Raw genomic sequence first — 21,180 nt, 5'->3', positions numbered from 1 at the left:
TTTAAAAAGAAGAATAAGGCCAGGTATGGTGGCTCACACCTGTAATCCTAGCAGTTTTGGAGGCCAGAGCAGGAGAATTGGTTGAGTCCAGGAGTTCAAGACCAGCCTGGGCAATTTAGCAAGACCCCATCTCTACAAAAAATAAAAAAATTAGCTGGGTGTGGTGGTGCATGCCTGTAGTTCCAGCTACTCTGGAGGCTAAGGCAGGAGAATCCCTTGATCCCTTGATCACACCACTGCATTCCAGCCTGGGCAACAGAGTGAGGCCCTGTCTCAAAATATATATAAAGAAAAAAATAAAAAGAACAATAAAAGGAACTAGACTTATCATAATACTAAAACATATGATAAAGCTATAATAACCAAAACTGGTACTAGAAAATAGACCAACATGTCAATGGAACAGAATAGAAAGTCCAGAAATAGATACTATCTATATAGGCCTTTAGTTTACCATAAAGGGAGACTTTCAAACGCACTGGAGGGAAAGGATTATATTAAAATATATATAAATTATAATAAAAACGTGGGAGACTATATCCCTCATTCATCTCACCTAGATTAATTGTAGGTGAATCAAAGTCTTAAACATCAAAAAAATGAAAATATAAGTTTCTAAAAGAAAGCATGTACAAACTTAGAATCTTGAAGCGAGCACGATTTGTCTAAGCAGGACATGAAACCCAGTAGATAAGTGTTTTTTTAACATTTTAAAATATTAAAATTTAAATTTTGGGTCCGGGTGTGGTGGCTCACACCTGTAGTCCCAGCACTTTGGGAGGCTGAGGCAGGTGGATCACTTGAGGTCAGGAATTCGAGACCAGCATGGCCAGCATGGTGAAACCCCGCAATCGCTTGAACCAGGAGGCAGGGATTGCAGTGAGCCGAGATCGTGCCACTGCACTCCAGCCTGGGTGACAGAGGGAGACTCCATCTCAATAAATAAATATCCAAGACTTCACCCCCATGGATTTAGCGTATGCATGTTTCGTCCTTCCATCCATGCGTGCTGGCCCTTCCTTTGTCTCTTTCCTAACTTCCCATCTCTCCTTCTTGTGTTCTCATTTCCCTTTATCTCCATTTCTGGAAGACAAATTGGGATGTGGGCTTTAGCATGCTTCATAAGGACCCCCATATCCCCAGTGCTCACAGATTTTATGTTCTTTCAAATACTGGACAAATCACGAAAACTGAAAATCAGTCAGGCTGAAAATATGAACCAAGCTGGGCACTTTCCTTCCCACGAACTGCTCTCAGACTGGAGGAAGAAGAGAAGGAGAAAGAAGAGTTGGAAGGATGATTTGGTTTTTGTTTGTTTTTAAGCTTTCTTTTCTTTTGACTCCTCATTTAATTATTTGCATTTCATTATTTATTAGATTTCTCCTTGATTATAATTTCAAGGTATGTTTCTGATTAAAACATTGATAAAATGTTCTCTTAGAGGCAAGGGTCTTCCCAAGAGCACACTGTCAGCCTGCAAGTCCTGAAAGATAGAAACTCTCACTTTTTTTTTTCTTTTTAGTTGAAACAGGCATTTTAAAAGTTTCAGCTTTGAGAATGTCAAATTTTTTTGTTAAAAGTTGAAAACGAGGCCGGGCACGGTGGCTCAAGCCTGTAATCCCAGCACTTTGGGAGGCCGAGACGGGCGGATCACGAGGTCAGGAGATCGAGACCATCCTGGCTAACACGGTGAAACCCCGTCTCTACTAAAAAATACAAAAAACTAGCTGGGCGAGGTGGCGGGCGCCTGTAGTCCCAGCTACTCGGGAGGCTGAGGCAGGAGAATGGCATAAACCCGAGAGGCAGAGCTTGCATGAGCTGAGATCCGGCCATTGGACTCCAGCCTGGGCGACAGAGCGACACTCCGTCTCAAACAAAAACAAAAACAAAAAAAGTTGAAAATGTATTAAAGAAACAGAGTGCTAAATCTAAGGTTCTTCTCTAGTTACCAGAGCAAGCTCTTTGGGATGGAATGGCCTTGGCTTGGCCAGTTGGTTGGTAGTAGGGTTTGGCTGAATTCATCCAACATGCTTTTTTTTTTTTTTTTCTCTCTCTCTCTCCCTCCCTCCCTCTCTAGCCTTCATATGCTGAGTTTGATATTAGTGGAAATGTGCTGGGTTTAATCTTCAACCAAGGAATGATCTGGTGAGTTATCCATTTCACCTGGTGATCACCTCATCCAAGGAGTCAAAAAACTGGAGTCCAAGACTTTGGAACTTAACTAGTTGGAAGAGGCTGGATAAGTCATCATGCCTCTCTGAACTCCCCTCTTTCACATGAAAAAATCCAGAGCAGGACTAGAGGAGAAGCAGGACAGTTTCTGGCCCACCCATATGCTACCATAGAAGTAGGGAGAAAGGGAGAGACGGGGGGGTAGGGGAGAAAAGGAAAAGGAAGGCAGGAGGAAGGAGAAGAGGGAAGAAAAAGGGAGGAAGGAAAGAAGACAAAGGAAAGGGAAAAGGAAGGAGTAAAGAAGAGACGAGGAAAGGAAAACAAAGAAGGAGGGAGGGAGAAAAGAAGGAAGAGAAGGTGGAAGGTAAATGAACTATGGAACTCCCTCCTCTGAAAAGCGAGTTTGAGGAGGTACATAACTTTAGGTAAAGACTTTCAAGGTGCCAAGGGCTTGCTGCAAGCCACTGTCCAATTCTCTTAATTGAAGGACTTCAAATACCCTTCTAAGAAGCAATGCTGTCTTATGGAAACCAAGGAGAAACAGGCAGGAGACAGTATAATTTGCTAGATGCCTGGGGGCGAGGCAGTGGTAAAATCCTGGCCAGAACTTAAGCCAGGAATGCTCGGAGTGTCTCCCTCTCCTGAGGACTACATGGTTCTGGCTTGATGATCAATATTCTGGTTAAATGGGAGGCCCCTTACCTGGGGACTTGCCAGGAAAGCAGCTCAGCCTCATGCCCCTAACCCATCCATCACATTTCCTTCTATCACCTTTCCCTTGCCTTCCCTGCTGTCCAGCCAACCAGGTGTTTGGTTTCTGCCCTTCCAGGATGGGCTCCTTCTATGCTCCAGGCCTGGTGGGCATTAACGTGCTGCGCCTGCTGACCTCCATGTACTTCCAGTGCTGGGCAGTGATGAGCAGCAACGTACCCCATGAACGCGTGTTCAAAGCCTCCCGATCCAACAACTTCTACATGGGCCTCCTGCTGCTGGTGCTCTTCCTCAGCCTCCTGCCAGTGGCCTACACCATCATGTCCCTCCCACCCTCCTTTGACTGCGGGCCGTTCAGGTGCAGAGTCTCAGTTGCCCAGGAGCACCTCTCCTCCCGAAGCAGTCTGCTTAGAGGGCCTTGGCCCAGAATTCCAGTTCTGGTTTCATGCCAGCTTGTAAAAGGCCATGGAGCTTTGAGTGAATCATCGATGTTATGCAAGAGCGTTTTCTGCCAGGATGGAAATGTTCTGTTCTGTGTCTGTGCTATACATTTCCTTTTTTTTTGAGACGGAGTCTCACTCTGTCACCCAGGCTGGAGTGCAATGGCACCATCTCAGCTCACTGCAAGCCCCGCCTCCCAGTTCACGGCATTCTCCTGCCTCAGCCTCCCGAGTAGCTGGGACTACAGGCGCCCGCCACCATGCCTGGCTAATTTTTTTGTATTTTTAGTAGAGATGGGGTTTCACTGTCTTAACCAGAATGGTCTCGATCTCCTGACCTCGTGATCTACCTGCCTCGGCCTCCCAAAGTGCTGGGATTACAGGCGGGAGCCACCACACCCGGCCTGTGCTGTTCATTACAGTAGCCACCAGCCACCTGTGGCTGTTGAATGATTGAAATAAGGAACTGAGAAAATGAATTTCTCATGTATTTATTTTTCTAATTTATGTATTAATTTTTAATTGATAGTTGTACATATTTTGGGGTACATGTGATATTTGGATACGTGTATACAATGTATAATGATCAAATCAGGGTAACTGGGATATCCGTCACATCAAACATTATCTTTTTAAAAATTTTTTTTTAACCGAGTCTCGCTCTGTCGCCCCAGGCTGGAGTGCAGTGGTGCAATCTCAGCTTACCGCAACCTCCACCTCTCAGGTTCAAGTGATTCTTGTGCCTCTGCCTCTCAAGTAGCTGGGACTACAGGCACACACCATGATGCCCAACTAATTTTTGTATTTTTGGTAGAGACGGGGTTTCACCATGTGGCCCAGACTAGTCTCAAACTCCTGGCCTCAAACAATCCACTTGCCTCGGCCTCCCAAAGTGCTAGGATTACAGGCATGAGCCACAGTGCCTGGCTTAAACATTTATCTTTTCTTTTGTGTTGGGAACTTTGAAATTATACAATAAATTATTGTAAACTGTCATCTCCCTGCTGTGCTATGGAACACTGGGACTTCTTCCCTCTCTCTAACTGTATATTTCTCCAGTTAACCAACCATACTTCATCTCTGCTCCTCTCTATCCTTCCCAGCCTCTGGTCACCTCATTCTACTCTCTACCTCCATGAGATCCACATTTTTAGCTCCCACATGTGAGTAAGAACATGTAATATTTGTCTTTCTGTGCCTGGTTTATTTATTTCTTTTTTTTTTTTTTTTGAGACGGAGTCTCGCTGTGTCGCCCAGGCTGGAGTGCAGTTGCACGATCTCAGCTCACTGCAAGCTCCGCCTCCCGGGTTCACGCCATTCTCCCGCCTCAGCCTCCGAGTAGCTGGGACTACAGGTGCCTGCCACCACGCCTGGCTAGTTTTTTGTATTTTTAGTAGAGACGGGGTTTCACCATGTTAGCCAGGATGGTTTTGATCTCCTGACCTCGTGATCCACCCGCCTCAGCCTCCCAAAGTGCTGGGATTACAGGCTTGAGCCACCGCGCCTGGCCTGGCTTATTTCACTTAACATAATTACTTCCTGTTCCATCCATGTTACTGCATAACAAGATTTCATTCTTATTTTAATTTCAATTAAAATAACCACACATGGCTAATGGCTACCATATTCGACAGCACAGTTCTACCCTTTTAACACATGGATAACTTACTACCTGGGATTACTTTACCACAGGATAAGTAACAGTAGATATTCTGAGGATGAATTACCATACACTTACACGTGCCATTTAAATGTGAAGCAGCTGCAGTGGACTCTTGACCAACTTCAACTGAGCTCTCTGCTTTCTAGAGCATTGGCCTAAGGGTTCAAGATACAAGTCAAGCTAGTTAGGAGACTGGATATTGTATAAAAGGACAAATAGTTATGTAAGGAGGTAGATCAAGAAATAATGTGTATCTACTGTTCTCTTTCCAAATGAATGACCTTCTGAAAACAAAGCCCTCTGCTGACTCCATAGAGGTTCTGTAGTTAAAGCAGTTTGGGACATACTGCCCCTTCTGTCTGCCATTATCTCACTTAGAAATGCTTGATGCACACTCCTTTGTTAAAGGCTCTGAAGAATGATGCAATGAGGTAACACCTGTAAGCTAGTGTCTCCATCCTTATTGACCACAGAACCCTTTCTGCATGGATCACTCATCCAGGGCTGGAAATAGGGTGAGGCAGGTGAATGACGCCCTACACTGCACATGAGCAACCCTGAGGGCATTACTTCCTTAAATTGTGCACTCAGGGCCTTTCCTGCCTCACTCTAGTCCCAACCCTGCCTATGAGGAGACACACGGTTCTGTAAAAGGGTTGTATATGCAAAACAGCCCCTAAATGCCCAAAGAGCCTAGAATCTAAAGGAGGAAGGAGACAAATGCAGTTTGTCAGCTTGGAGTGATTTATTAGGGGTAACTTGCAGACAGAAGCATGGTCGCAAGCAGCCGCAAGACAAGTAGATCTCCACACCTCAATCTCCCAGGCCCAGGGCTTATATCTTGGGGAAAGTATGCGTGCTCTGGAAGGAATGCATAGGTGGCTCTGAACATCACAGCCTATGATTTCTGCAGCAGCACCAAGGGTTGTTTTGGAGGAAACTTACAGTGAACAAGGGTTCCTACATAAAGAGTCATACATCTGCTAGACATGTGGGAGGCACTCCCAGACTCGGGGTTAGTCAGAAGTTACAAGGCAGATTAGCATGTAAAATAAAGTCACTCATGTCCCCCACAAACACACTTTGAGAAATGCTGATCTGGTCCTTCTCAGTTCATAAGGGACTTACCTAGATAAAGGCCTGTGATAGTTGGACCCCAGGGATGTTAGCAGGAGTGTTCCAGCAGGGTGTGATCTGGAAAACAGGGTTCACACAGAAGGAGGGGATCAGTCTAGAACAGAAGGAATGTGCTGAACTGCAGGCGGCCTGAGATGCCAGGCTGAAGGGAAAACTGCATGTTGGCTTCTTCCTAAGCAAGGTTTGGAGGGCTGGGCCCTGGGTGCAAATGCCAGCACCCCTTTTCTCAGTTTCCCATCTGTCACTGGGTAGGAGGTCAGCAAGGACAACTATACTATGATAAGAACCATCTCCTACAGTTGTATGGAAAGCTGAACTTATAAGAAAAGAACTTGGCTAGCCACGTATGGTGGTACGTGCCTGTAGTCCCAGTGACTTGGGAGGCTGAGGTGAGAGGATTGCTTGAGCCCAGGAGGTGGAAGTTACAATAAGCCATGATTGCACCACTGCACTCCAGCCTGGGCAACACAGCAAGGCTCTGCTTCAAAAGAGAAAATAGAAGAGAAGAGAAGAGAAAAGAAAAGAAAAGAACTTGGGTATTTAGCTGAAGAGATTCCCAAGCAAAGTATTGAAGGTACAGCCTGGTTTCTTCATGCTGCTTATAGAAAATGTGCAAGTAAGTAACTGATTGAGTAAGGAACTGATAAACAAGGAAGTATCAGGATTTGATGATTCTGGAAATTCTCAGCCTTATCTAGATTGCAAAATATGCTAAAACTAGATTCACTGTCATGAGAATGTGCTGTAAAAAGAAAGCCAAGAGTGAATCTGGACCTTTTACTAGTGTTTCTGAAGGATCAGAAGATCTGAATATCATTCGCACAGAAAACTCTGACTAATCATGTGACTAATGGATCCCCTCAACCATCACATCAGAAGTCAGGAATAGAAATAGGACTATCCAGCTGGGCATGGTGGCTCAAGCCTGTAATCCCAGCACTTTGGGAGGCTCAGGAGGGTGAATCACAAGGTCAGGAGATCAAGACCATCCTGGTTAACACGTTGAAACTCCGTCTCTACTAAAAATACAAAAAATTAGCCAGGCATGGTGGCAGGCACCTGTAGTCCCAGCTATTCGGGAGGCTGAGGCAGGAGAATGGAGTGAACCCGAGAGGTGGAGCTTGCAGTGAGCTGAGATCACGCCACTGCACTCCAGTCTGGGCGACAGAGCAAGACTCTGTCTCAAAAAAAAAAAAAAAAAAAAAAGAAATAGGATTATCCAGAAAAGATCATGTGGGCCTCTCTTGTTTAACAGAGTAAATTCCCATGACATACATGAAAAACTCACAAGGTTTTTGAGAATATTATATCAGCAGAAACACTGCCAACTTGGACAGAAAGAAGCAGAAGGAAGACAAAATAAAGGCAGACCACTGGCCTCCCAGAATTCTGTGGCAAGAAACAGACTGATAAAATTTACTCAGCTGAAACATGTGCTATCCTTCAAGAAGAAGAAGGATTCTTCCATGAGCAGAACTGTGAACCCAGAGGGCTAAAGTCTGGAGCCCAGAGGATTATTTTCAGGACTTTAAAACTTAATAGAGCTTGGCTGATTGGATTTCAAAATTGCTTGGAACTGGTGATTCCTTTCTTCCTCCCATTTGCTCCCTTTTGGTAATGGAGTGTTTACAACTTTTATCCTACGCCTGTCCCACCATTTTATTTTTGAGAGTAAATAACTCGTTTTCTAGTTTCTAGAATCTTGAGATGGGGATATCATCATGGATTAGTCAGGTGGGCCCTAAGTCACAACTGTTCTTATAAGAAGGAGGGAGGCTGGGCGCCATGGCTCATGCCTGTAATCCCAGCACTTTGGGAGGCGGAGGCAGGCGGATCACAAGGTCAGGAGTTCAAGACTAGCCTGGCCAACACAGTGAAACCCCCACCTCTACTAAAGATACAAAAAATTAGTCAGGTGTGGTGGTGCATGCCTGCAATCCCAGCTACTAGGGAGAATGAGGTAGGAGAATTGCTTGAACCCAGGAGTTGGAGGTTGCAGTGAGCTGAGATGATGCCACTATACTCCACACTGGGCAACAGGGCAAGATTCCATCTCAACAACAACAACCAAAAAAAAAAAAAAAGAGGGAGAGGGAGATTTGACTGCAGAAAAACAGAAGGTGATGTGACCATAGAAGCAGGCAAAGATTTAAAGATTCATGCTGTTGGTTTTGAACATGAAGAAACCCCATCTCTACTAAAAATACAAAAATTAGCCAGGAATGGTGGCAGGTGCCTGTAATTCCAGCTACTTGCGAGGCTGAGGCAGGAGAATCACTTGAACCCTGGAGGCAGAGGTTGCGGTGAGCCGAAATCACGACACTGTACTCCAGACCGGGCAACAGTGCAAAATTCTGTCTCAAAAAATACATAAATAAATAAACCCTAATGGAGCTTGGCTGACTGGATTTAAAAATTGCTTGAGATTGGTGATTCTTTCTTCCTTCCATTTTCTCCTTTTTGGTATTGGAATGTTTATAACTTATCCTATGCCTGCCCCAGCTTGGTTTCAACCCAGTGAAACCCTTTCAGACTTCTGGCCTCCAGAACTGTAAGTTATTAAATTTAAGTCACCCGTGTGACAAACAGCAGGCACTGGAATCTGATACACCATCTAATTCAATGACAAAATAATCTACACTCAACTGTCACATAAAAGCCTAACATGTAAACTTAACTTCTCTCATTTTTACATGGTGGGTATGCACTGGAAATAAAAATAATAATAATAATAATAAATTAAACATGGTGATACAGTCATATGCCTGGCACTTGAAATGCCATCATGCTATAACTGCCTCATTGCAATTTGTGGTGTGGTGAGCAACTGTTGTAAGCAATGAGATGGCCATAAATGGTCTCTGACAACTGCTCTTCCCTGTCATTATAGCACAAAAAAATGAATGAGTATAGCTGTGTTCCCATAAAACTTCATTTACAGATACTAAAATTTTAATTTTATACATCCGTTTTTACACGTCACAAAATAGTATTCCTGTTTTGATTTGTTTTCAACTACTTAAAAAAGTAAAAATGATTCTTAGCTCACAGACCATATGAAAACAGGTGACAGATCAGGTGCAGCGGCTCACACCTGTAATCCCAGCATTTTGAGAGGCCAAAGCAGGTGGATCACCTGAGGTCAAGAGTTCGAGACCAGCATGGCCAACATGGCGAAACCCCCTCTCTACTAAAAATACGAAAATTAGCCAGGTGTAGTGGTGCCTGCCTGTAATCCATCAGGCATTGTGTGTAAACTCCCATGGCTGAGACAGGAGAATTGCTTGAAACCCGGAGGCAGAGGTTGCAGTGAGCCAAGATTGCACCACTGCACTCCAGCCTGGGCAACAGAGAGAGACTCTGTAAGACAGAAAGAGAGAAAAAAGAAAGAAAGAAGGAAGGAAGGAAGGAAGGAAGGAAGGAAGGAAGGAACGAAGGAAGGAAGGAAGGAAGGAAGGGAGGGGGGAAGGAAAAGAAGGAAGGAAAGGAAGGAAAGGAAGAGAGAGAAAGAAAAAAGAAAACAGGTAACAAGCTGAATTTGTCCAGGAGCCATTGTTGGTCAACTCCTCATCTATACTTTACACAGAAAATGTTTAGCTGCAAACTGTCAAAGGGCACTTAAAACTTAACAGCACCATACTCAATGTTTTGTATCAATTCTCATCTATATCCTCTAAACAATCTTCTGAGATAAATACAATTATTATACTTAAAATACCATATTATACTATAGTATTATTATATTACATTATACAGATGAGGAAACTGGGGCAGAGAAGTTTTCAATATCTTGCCCAAAGGTATTGAACTTCTGCAGATATTGGACATCCAATAGAACGTACTATAATGATGAAAACATTACATATCTGCATTTCTAACAGAGCAGCTACTAATCATATGACTACTGAGCACTTGAAATGTGTAACTAAGAAACTGAATTTTAACTTTTACTTCATCTTAATTTTTACTTTTAATAGCCACATCAGACAGCACAGCTTTTGTGGGAAGAACCAGGGCAGGATATGAAGCAAAAAGAGAATAACTGTCAGGCCGGGCACGGTGGTTCACGCCTGTAATCCCAGCATTTTGGGAGGCCAAGGAGGGCGGATCATTTGAGGTCAGAAGTTCGAGACCAGCCTGGGCAACATGGTGAAACACCATCTCCACTAAAAATTCAAAAAACTAGGCGGACGTGGTGGTACTCACCAGTAATCCCAGTTACTCGAGAGGCTGAGGCAGGAGAATTGCTTGAACCTGCAGGTGGAGGTTGCAGTGAGCTGAAATTGCACTACTGCACTCCAGCCTGGGCGACAGAGTGAGACTCCATCTCAAAACAAAACAAAACAAAACAGAGACAGAGAGTAATTGTCCATGTGTCTCACAAGTAATAAATAGGGGAGCAAGGATTTAAACCAGGAATTTCAAACTCCATATTCTACCTCTTGGCACCAAAATTACCAACCAAGAGCCGTAGAATCCAGGAGGCTCTCGGCCAGCATTTGTAGAAGTAAATCTGCATAATGGTTCTTAGGTATTTCAAAAAAATAAAAATTACAGTTGCAAACTGTCCAGGAGCCTGTCCTAGGTGATCCAATATCTCCTAGACTTAAAATCTGTAGGTTAATTCTAGGTATTTCTGAGAGACACTCAGGTTGTCCAGCACATCAGCTTCTGCAGAACTGTTTCCAGGCCCAAAGGAAGCTCCATGTTGGTCTGGTAGCTAAAACACAGGCAATTTCTCCAGTTAGAGTATATCAGAAAAAAACCATTTTTTTCTGGCTGAGGAAGGTGTCAGACACAAAAGACCAGTGAAGACTGAGAGGTTGTAAGTTACTTAGGATAGAAAGCTCGTGAGCCATGTGCCGACAAGCTGTCACCCTAGCCAGAATGGCAGCCCCTCAAGGAGAATTTTTTACTTGCAGTTCATTTGGAGCAGAGCTCTGGTTCTTCCAGGAAAGCAGTGGCAAGCAGCAGTCCTGGACCTGGTTGAGGGGGCAAGGATACAGTTGTGAATGCCACAGGCACTTGGCGGCATATTATAATGTGTCCTCTCCTTTTTCTAGTGGGAAAAACAGAATGTATGATGTCCTCCAAGAGACCATTGAAAATGATTTCCCAACCTTCCTGGGCAAGATCTTTGCTTTCCTCGCCAATCCAGGCCTGATCATCCCAGCCATCCTGCTGATGTTGTAAGTTAGCCAGGACCCATGGCTCCACCCCACGGAAACCTCTCCTTGAATTTGAGACTTCCTTGGCAGGTCCTTTTCATCTTGCCTTTAGTCTGCACTCCCCAGAAGCAGACTCCATGATGAAGATTCAAGCGCAAGTATTTTACTGGGGAGGGGGTGAGGACTTGAGATAAGGAAGGGAAAGGAAAGTGCATGGTTATCACGGTAAGGATTCTGGGAGGCAGTATGCCTCAGACTTATCCCCCACTAAGGGCAAAGGATCCGGGGCATTTGTAGACCAGCTCCCAGCGTCATTCATGGGTAAAATGGCTTCAAGGGGTGTGAGTGAGGGGTCCAAGATGGAAGGGAAGCTTCTGGTAACAGAGATGAAGGCACCAGCAAGTGCAAGTCTTTCGGAGCAACTGAAAATTTGGGTGAGCTCTGACATTATCTGCAACAACTCCCACTAAAATGCTCACTAGAAATATCAAAGACCTGTGGGCTCTGAGCCTCTCAGGAAGCTGGACGGTGATTCAGCCTGATCCTGGCTGGGCCCACAGCACTACTCGATTGAGCAGCTTATGCACTGGAACAAGCTGGTTCCTTCATCACTGTGCCCCTCAATAACCGTTAGAGAACAAGTTTGAAAGTCTCTGTATCCCCAGCGCCAGCCTAATGCCTAGAGCATAGCACACAAATAGTAAATGCTCAAGGAAGGAACTAGGGAAGAAAAGCAGGAAGCCAGAGTCTTGGATTGGAATTGCTGCCATCAAAAAATGTGCTAGTAAAAATGTTAGCATTTTTCTTTCTTTAAAAAAATATATTTTGGCATGCTTTTTTAAATTATGAAATATTCCCAGCATACAAATGAGTACAGACAACCATGTACACTATCACAAGATTCAACAGATGTGAACATTTTGCAATATTTACTTCAGGTTTATCTTTCTTCTTAATAGAAATAAAACATTACAGATGCACTTCAAGCCCCACCCAATCCTTCTTTCTTCCTCCCTCCCCAAAGGTAACTATTATTCAGAGTATATTTGTTCCCCTGCATATTTTGTACTTTTTAATCATGTGTGTATACTACTGTTTCCAGAGTTTTAAACCTTTTCATGAATGACTCACATTACATGCTTTTCCTCAATCAACATTATGTTGGGGGATTTATCCATGTGGATACATGAGCACACGTTTGAAGGCTCTTCTATGTTCCATTGCAGGAATAAGCCACAGTTTATTCATTCCTCTGCTTAGGGATAGTTAGGCTGTTTCCAGTTTTCAGCTATTGCAAACTGCACTGCAGCCAACATTTTGTATATATCTCCTTGCATGATTCCGAGTTTCTCTAAGGTGGACATCGAGAAGCAGAATTTTGGGTCATCAGCATGTGTTTCTTCAATCTTTTTAGATCTTAGAGAATTGCTCTCCAAAGTGGTTGTATTTCCTTTTGACTGTTGTTTATAAATTCCAACTCTCTGGTGAACTTCTCCAACTTTCTATTTTCTTGAACATAGTGATTATAATTATTTTTAAAATCCCAGTCTGATATTCCAATATCTGAACCACCTGGGTGTATTTTTGTTGTCATTTGTTTTCCTCTTGTTTATCATCAGCTCTACTTTTAGCATGGCATGTAATTTTTACCAGATTTCAGACATGTGGATGAAAAATTATAGAGGCTATGAATAATGTTATCTTTCCCCAAAGGGATGGGTTTTTCCGGAAAGGCAAATGAAATACTAGGAGATCACTTAATCCTGTCAAGGCTTGATGTTTTAGCTATCTATTATCAACCCCAAAATTGAAAAATAATATTTTATTAATGAATCTGCAATTTGGGTAGGATTCAGCAGGAATCATTCTTTTCCTTTCTACTCAACATCATCTGGGTCAGCTCGGCTGGAGGGTCCACTTTCAAGATGGTCACTCACATCACTGGCCAGCTGGCACCAGCCATCAGCTGGAAACTCAACAAGGGACCTCACTTCCTTCCCACAAGCTGCTTGGGCTTCCTCATAGCATGGTGGCTGAGTTTCAAGAGCAAGCATCCCAAGAGAATGCAGTGGATATACATGGCATCTTTACTTACTCCTGCCATACTCTATTGGAGCAATCACAAAGGGATACCCAGGTTCAAGAGAAAGAAATATAGACTCATCTCTTGATGCAATGGCAAGATTCTAGAAGCACACGTAAGATGGGAGTCATAGTATTGTGGCCATCTTTGGAAAATAGTTTGCCATTGCTAGCTTTGGGCTTTCTCAGGGCTAATTTATTTCAGTTTCACCCTATTTCCAAGACATTAACCTTACTCATACAACATGATCCTTACTATTGAGCACAGTCTTTTAGGGGTCTCAACTGAAAGCCTGCGGTGTTTACCAATTCCCTCCTGTGACGGTTACTACAGGACTGAACGAAGGAGGACAAACACAGAAATGAAGACAAAGAAAAAAGGATTTGTTTTAAAGAAGGGGTCAGGGAACTCCTTGCTTCTAGTAAGCAAAGGCAGCCCTGAGCTTCTACAGCCATTCATATTTATTGGGTAGAAAGAGCAGGGAGAAGGAGGTAATGATTGGTCAGCTGCTTGATTGATCACGGGTTCACATCATTGCTGCTTGATTGATCACGGGTTCACATCATTGCTAACAGGCCTCAGATGTGCCTAATCACAAGAAACACTGTGCCTAGGGTGTGACTGCCCTCAGCATTCCTTCTGGGCGTCGACATAGTTGTCAGCTTGCCAACATCCTGCATTCATAAGAACAGTTTGCTGTTTACTCATATAGCCTCCAGTGGTATACTGAGTTGATCACAACCCTCATTCTTTCCGCCTCCAACACCCTCTACCTTGGCAGGGCTTGAAACCCATTCTCTCTTTTCCCAATTCTGCAGTCTTTGCTTATTCTCTTTCTCCAGTAGTACTGCTACAGCCACTGTGAAATCTCTGCTCTGCTCTTCAGCCTCCCTGGTGTCATTTTCTTCTGGGCTTCCTGAAGCAACTGAAGAATTGGTCAATCATTTGAGGGCAATATGTAAGCAGAGTCAGGCTTATTTATCAGCAATTTGTTCTTCTCTGGGATTCTGTCCCTCAAGTTCCAAAGACTCTGGCAGTAATTAACTCTGACCTGCGTCTTCTCCACATTGTAGGATTTCCACTTTCTGCTTGGACTCTGCTTCTGGGTCGCAAATTGGAAAATACTCTCAGGGAGAAACCCTGGAGGAATGTAGAGATCACCTCATATGCTTCCCTTCTCTCAAGCTTCCAGCCCCTTTAGTCTGCCTGTTTTGTCCCTCTCCCATGTCTTAAACTACAGTTTTGTAAATTTTGCTCAGCATTTACAGTTGTTTTTCTCTGCAGAGCTGGACCAATACAAGTCCCTCAGTCAAGACCAGAAAAAGAAGTCTTTGCTCTCTTTGTTTATTTGATTTCCACAGGGTGAGGTTGCCTAGTACCAAAACAACAACAAAAATAATCTGATTATTTTTGTTAGAAAGAAGACCGGGCATGGTGGCTCACACCTGTAATCCCAGCACTTTGGGAGGCCAAGGCAGGCAGATCACCTGAGGTCAGGAGTTCGAGACAAGCCTGGCTAGCACGGTGAAATCCTGTCTCTACTAAAACTACAAAAATCAGCCAGCTGTGGTGGTGTGTGCCTGTAATCCCAGCTACTTGAGAGGCTGAGGCAGGAGAATCACTTGAACTCAGGAGGCAGAGGTTGCAGTGAGCCAAGACCACGCCACTGCACTCCAGCCTGGGCAAGAGAGCAAGACTGTCTCCAAAAAAAAAAAAAAAAAAAAAACCAGAAAGAATTGGCATGCCTATGTTGTTAAGTTTTCCAATCCAAGAATACCATATTCCTTATCATTTGTTCATTTATGTCCCTCAATAATATTTTTAAGTTTTCTTCATAAATTTCATGCACATTTCTTATTATATTCCTCTGCATTTCATTTGTTTTATGTTTTATACCAAATTAGGGTAGCTCTTTCTTCACACTTTCTCACTAGTTTTTGTTTTTCTATGTAAATGTTATTTATTTTCTATATATAAATTTTGTATTCAGTCACTGATATACCTAGACTTTGTATCCCCATCCACATTTCCTCTTGAACTGTAATACCCACGGTCCCCACATTTAAAGGGAGGGACTAGGTGAAGGTAATTGGTTCATGGAAGCAGTTTCCCCCATGCTGTTCTTGTGATAGTGAGTGAGTTCTCACAAGATCTGATGGTTTTATAAGGGACTCTTCCACTTTGCTCGGCACTTCTCCTTCCCGCCACTTTGTGAAGAAGGTGCCTTGCTTCCCCTTCACCTTCCACCGGTAAGTTTCCTGAGTCCTCCCCAGCCATGCTGAACTGTGAGTCAATTAAATTTCTTTCCTTTATAAATTACCCAGTCTTGGGTAGTTCTTTAAAGCAGTATGAAAACAGGCTAATACAGTCACCCTACGAGTGTATTGTTTATAATATTTACTCAACCAAAGTTCTTGAATCTTCCAGGTCATTTTCTCATTTGTAAACAATGAAAATGTTATATTTTATTTAATTCTTAGATCTCTTTTTTTCCTCTGTAGGATTAATTAGTAGCTTCCATGGGAAAAACAAGCTAATTCATATTTGGTGATAAAATATATTTTTGTAGTTTTCCTGCATTTACAGGGTGGGGAGTGCTTTTAACGTTTTCAGTTAAGCACAGTGCTGCTATTTTGGAGGGCTGAGATAAGTGTATTCATGAAATAAGGAAGAAAACAACCAGGGAATGTAAGTCATTGTAACACAGGTAAAAGAAATCAGGAAATCAGGAAAGTGGAGTAACTTTCCTGATTATTGATTTCTTACAGAAGTTTAAAAAAAAAAATGTGACCTCAAAAGGCGGTGGTGAATTTAGGACCACCACTAGCCCATATAGTACCTTGTGCAAATTTTTTAAAGGTGCCCACTCCTTCAGACAGAGGTAGGCCCATGCCAAGGGGCACATTTGACAAACAGAATATGGATAGATTTCAGCCGTCACCCCCTTAGTCAAGTGCCTTTTATGCGGTAAACAGCCTGTATAATGGCTATCTATGCCAGAATCTTTTTCCTTTGGTGTAGACCAGGGGTCATCAAACTATAGTCCACAAGCTAAATCCAGACCACATTTGATTTTGTTAAATAAAGTTTTATTGGAACACATTCATGCTCATTCATTTATTTATTATCTATGACTGTTTTTCACAAAAAAAGACAAAATTTACTTGTTGTGATAAGGAATGTATTGTCTAGAAAGACTAAAATATTTATTGCCTGGCAGTCTGCAGAAAAAGTTTGCTGATCCCTAATGCAGACAATAAGGTACCACTTTCAAATATGCGTTGAGACTGAATCTAAAACATCTAATCAGTAAGACTTTAAAACTACGACAAATAATAAGTCCAAAAAATATTTAGACGAAGAAGGGATTAGGATTGTAGAAGACAATAAATATTGAACTTGAGCCTTGATAAATTCAAGGCTCAAGAAAAGGAGTTGATGGCATTGGAAAGAACTTTTAGAGTTGTTCAAGTCTACTATTTTCTGGTTGACCTTCTACTTGTTTCTATTACCGAAGGTAAAGCATTGAATTTCCAACTATTATTATTGGATTGTCCATTCTCTCTCCCTTAAATTCTGTTTTTCCTTTATATGTTTTAAGGCTGTGTTGTTAGGTGCATATATGTTTTTACTTGTTACATTTTCTTGATGAAATGACCCTTTCACAATTAAAAAACAATCCCATTTGTCTCTACCTTTTACTTTCAATCTATTTTTACCTTAAAAATCTGAAGTGTGCCTTTTTAGGCTGGGTGTGGTGGCTCATGTCTGTAATATCAGCACTTTGGGAGGCAGGAAGATTGCTTGAGCCCAGGAGTTTGATACCAGGCTGGGCAACATGGCAAGACCCATCTCTACAAAAACTTTAAAAATTAACTGAGTGTGGTGGCACGTGCCTGTAGTTCCAGCTACTTGGGAGGTGACCAAGGTGGAGGACTGCTTGAACCAAAAAGGTTGAGGCTGCAGTGAACCATGTTTGTGCCACTGCATTCCAGCCTGGGTGACAGTGAGACCTTCTCTCTAAATAAATAAATGAAATAAAATATAGTGTGCTTCTTTGGAACAGCATATAGCTGAAGCATAGTGTTTACCCATTCTGTCAATCTGTGCTTTTTATATGGAGTGTTTGATTCATTTACATTTAATTACCAATAAGTTAGCATTTATGTCTGCTGTTTTCTATATGTCTTATGTATTTTTGTTATTTTATTCCTCCATTACTGCCTTCTTCTGGGTTAAAGATTTTAGTATATAATTTTAGTTCCCTTGTCATTTCTTTTACTATATTTTGTTTTAGTTATTTTCTTAGTGATTGCCCTGGAGATTGCAATTAATATCTTATAACAAACTACTTTGGATTAATACCAACTTAATTATAATAGTATACAAAAACCTTGTTCCTATACAACTTCATTTCCTCCTCTCTCCTTCAGGTTGTTTCTGCCATACAAATTACATCTTTACAAAAAAAAAGTTACAAAGTTTCAAACTTTGAAAAAAGTTACAAAGACTATGTTGATATTAACTTTTATATTAACCCATGTAGTTACCTTTATGAGTACTCTTATTTCTTTGTGTAGATTCAAGTTACTGTCTAGTGTCCTTTTGTTTTCACCTAAAGAACTCCCTCTAGCATTTCTTACAGAGTAGGTCTGCTAGTGATTACCTCTCTTAGTTTTTATCCGGGAATGACTTAATTTCTCCTTCATTCTTGAAGAACAGTTTTGCTGGATTTAGAATTTTTGGTTGATAGTCTTTCTCTTTCAATCCTTCAAATATGTCATCCCACTGCCATTTGGCCTCCATGGTTTATATGGAAAAACAATGGACTGTTAATCTTTCTGGGGCTTTCTTGTATATGATTATTTGTTTCTCTCTTTCAGGATTCTCTCTTTGACTATGGCTTTTTTTTTTCAATTTGCTATGATATGTCTAGGAATAGATCTCTTTGAGTTTATCCTGAATGGAATTTGTTGAGTTTCCTGTGTAAATTAATATTTTTTTCATCATATTTGGGGATGAAATCTGATTAAAAATAGTCATTATTTATTCAAATATTCTTTCTGACCCTTTCTGTCTTTCCTCTCCTCCTCAGATTCCCATTAGGCATGTGTTGATACATTTGATGTTGTCCCATAGGCTCTGTTATTTTACCTCATTCTTTTTTCTGTCTGTTCTTCAGACTGGATAATCTCAATTAATCTATTTTGAAGTTCGTTGATTTTTTTTTTTTTTCCGAGACAGTACCTCACTCTATCACCCAGGCAATCTCGACTCACTGCAGCCTCCACCTCCCAGGTTCCAGCAATTCTCCTGCCTCAGCCTCTTGAGTAGCTGGGATTACACGCATGCACCACCACACCTGGCTAATTTTTGTATTTTTAGTAGAGATGGGTTTCACTATGTTGGCCAGGCTGGTTTTTTCTTCTGTCAACTCAGATATGTTGGGAACCTCCAGGAGATGTGTTATTTCAGTTATTGTAGATTTCAACTCCAGAATTTCTATTTGGTTCTTTTATTTATTTATTTCTGCTAAAATTCTTTATTTGGTGAGACATCATTTTGATACTTTCAGTTCTTTAGAAATGGTTTTCTATAATTCTTTGATCATATTCTGTGATCGTATTTAACATAACTGATTTAAAGTCTTTGTCTCTTAAATACAGCATTGATGTTTCCTCAGGAATGGTTTCTATTGACTACTTTTCCCCCTGTGTATGGGCCAGACTTTCTTTTTTCTTTGTATTTCTTACTAGTGTTTTTTGTTTGTTTGTTTTTTGAGACAGAGTCTCGCTCTGTTGCCCAGGCTGGAGTACAGTGGCAAGATCTCGGCTCACTGCAACCTCTGCCTCCTGGGCTCAAGTGATTCTCCTGCCCCAGCCTCCCGAGTAGCTGGGATTACAGGCATCTGCCACTATGTCAAGCTAATTTTTTGTATTTTTAGTAGAGACAGGGTTTCACCATGTTGGCCAGGCTGGTCTTGAACTCCTGACTTCGTGATTCGCCCACCTCAGCCTCCCAAAGTTCTGGGATTACAGGCGTAAGCCACCGCACCCAGCCATGTCTTACTAGTTTTTGTTGAAAACTGGATATCTTAAATAATATTATATGGCAGCCATGGAAATCAGGTTATCCTCCCTTCCAGGCACTTGTTGTTGTTGCTGTTTGTTGTTACAATTGTTGCTGTTATTCTTGTTTAGTAGCTTTTCTGAACTAATTATGTAAAGTCTGTTTTCTTTGTTGTGTGTGGCCACTAAAGTCTGTGCTCTGTTAGCTTAGTAGTCACCTACTGACTGGACAGAGATTTTCTTACATGTCTGGAACCAGTAAGACTCCCAGTATTTCCCAAGAGGCTCTGTATATGTACTGGGGTATGCCTTCAACATTCAACCAGGCAGTTTACAACTCTACCTTAGCTCTCACTGATTGCTTGTTCAGAGACTCAAGGTTACCAGAGGTGAGAGCTTAGGGCCTTCTCAAGTCTTTCTTGGACATACAAACAGCCCTGGACAGGCACAGAGCCTTACACATCATGCACACAGTTCTCTAGATTCCCAGGAATATTTCAAAGTGTTTTAAAGCCCCCATTGGACATCTGATTCCCCAGTTCTCCTTTTAAGCTTTTTGGTTAGCCTATTGTTGCCCCAGCTGTCATGCAACACTTCACACAGCCATGATGTTCAACAATTGCCTCTGATTGCTTTTGCCAATCTCAGAGAAAAGGTTGTTCACATTGATTGGGCTCTGAGCCAGGTTAAATAAAGATAGCCTTGCGAGTAGTATCAACCACTGGATAAATCAAATAATGAAATTCTCTGGGTATGAGAATTGTAAGGTGCTCCAAATCCATTCTACCTCCTCCACTGACTGCCAGGTTACTGATTTTCACCAAAATTTTGGGCTGTTGGTTTTCAAACCTACTACAGAACTGGGTAGGAGAGGGGATACGAGGCAACTTAGATGCTGCAAAACTCACTGTTCTGAGATTTAGCTGTTTTCCTTGAAAAGGCACTCCCAGGTCGGGCGCAGTGGCTCACACCTATAATCCCAACAATTTGTGAGGCCAAGGCAGGCAAATCACAAGGTCAGGAGTTTCAGACCAGCCTGGCCAACATGGTGAAACCCCATCCCTACTAAAAATACAAAAAATTAGCTTTGTGTGGTGGTGAGCGCCTGTAATCCCAGCTACTTGGGAGGCTGAGGCAGGAGAATTGCTTGAACTCGGGAGGCAGAGGTTGCAGTGAGCCAAGATTGCACCACTGCACTCCATCCTGGGGAGTGTGAGACTCTGCCTTAAAAAAAAAAGAAAAGAAAAGAAAAGACACTCCCTAGATTTGCTGCAAATGTTTGGTTAATTTTGAGTTCTGAAAAAATTTGATTCTATTTTTGCTGGCATTCTTACTGCTTTTAAGGAAGAGAGGATTTTCATAGATCTTTGCCAATTTTGCTGACATCCAATTGAACTTTAGCCTTGGATGGGCTTAAAGACTTTGTTAAAACCTTCCCTCTTTGACTATCATCTTTGTTGTTCCTTAGAAATATCTCCTTGTCTCTGTCTGTTTATGGTTTGAAATTCCCAAAAAGTATTTCAAGAAATGGCTGCTCCCCATCAGGGCTCTCCAGCTCTAGGATAGTCTGATGAAACCAGACTCCCCCAACCCTGTGGTCAGTTTCCTGGCTGCTGCTCAAGGGCTGCCAGCCTGGAGGGGAACTGGAGCTCCATACTCTGCAATGGTGCCTCTCCTTCAGCACCCTCTCTGGTAGCTTACTGAAAATGAACATAGACTCACAGAGACTCCAGGGCCC

The 21,180-nt window shown here is 42.3% G+C and overlaps 1 protein-coding gene across 1 annotated transcript in view; it reads left to right on the top strand.

The window, feature by feature from the left end:
- TMC2 (transmembrane channel-like 2) overlaps positions 1-21,180 on the top strand; it is a 110,240-nt gene that overhangs the window by 81,114 nt on the left and 7,946 nt on the right. The window contains exons 15-17 of the mRNA XM_011943351.1: positions 2,078-2,145; positions 3,002-3,241; positions 11,187-11,312. Of these exons, the coding sequence (XP_011798741.1) occupies positions 2,078-2,145; positions 3,002-3,241; positions 11,187-11,312 (434 nt within the window). The remainder of the gene's footprint in view (positions 1-2,077; positions 2,146-3,001; positions 3,242-11,186; positions 11,313-21,180) is intronic.

The sequence above is a fragment of the Colobus angolensis genome, unplaced genomic scaffold, assembly GCF_000951035.1.
Source record: "Colobus angolensis palliatus isolate OR3802 unplaced genomic scaffold, Cang.pa_1.0 Scaffold219, whole genome shotgun sequence".
Taxonomy (NCBI): domain Eukaryota; kingdom Metazoa; phylum Chordata; class Mammalia; order Primates; family Cercopithecidae; genus Colobus; species Colobus angolensis.
This window is presented reverse-complemented; position numbering and strand designations above follow the sequence as displayed.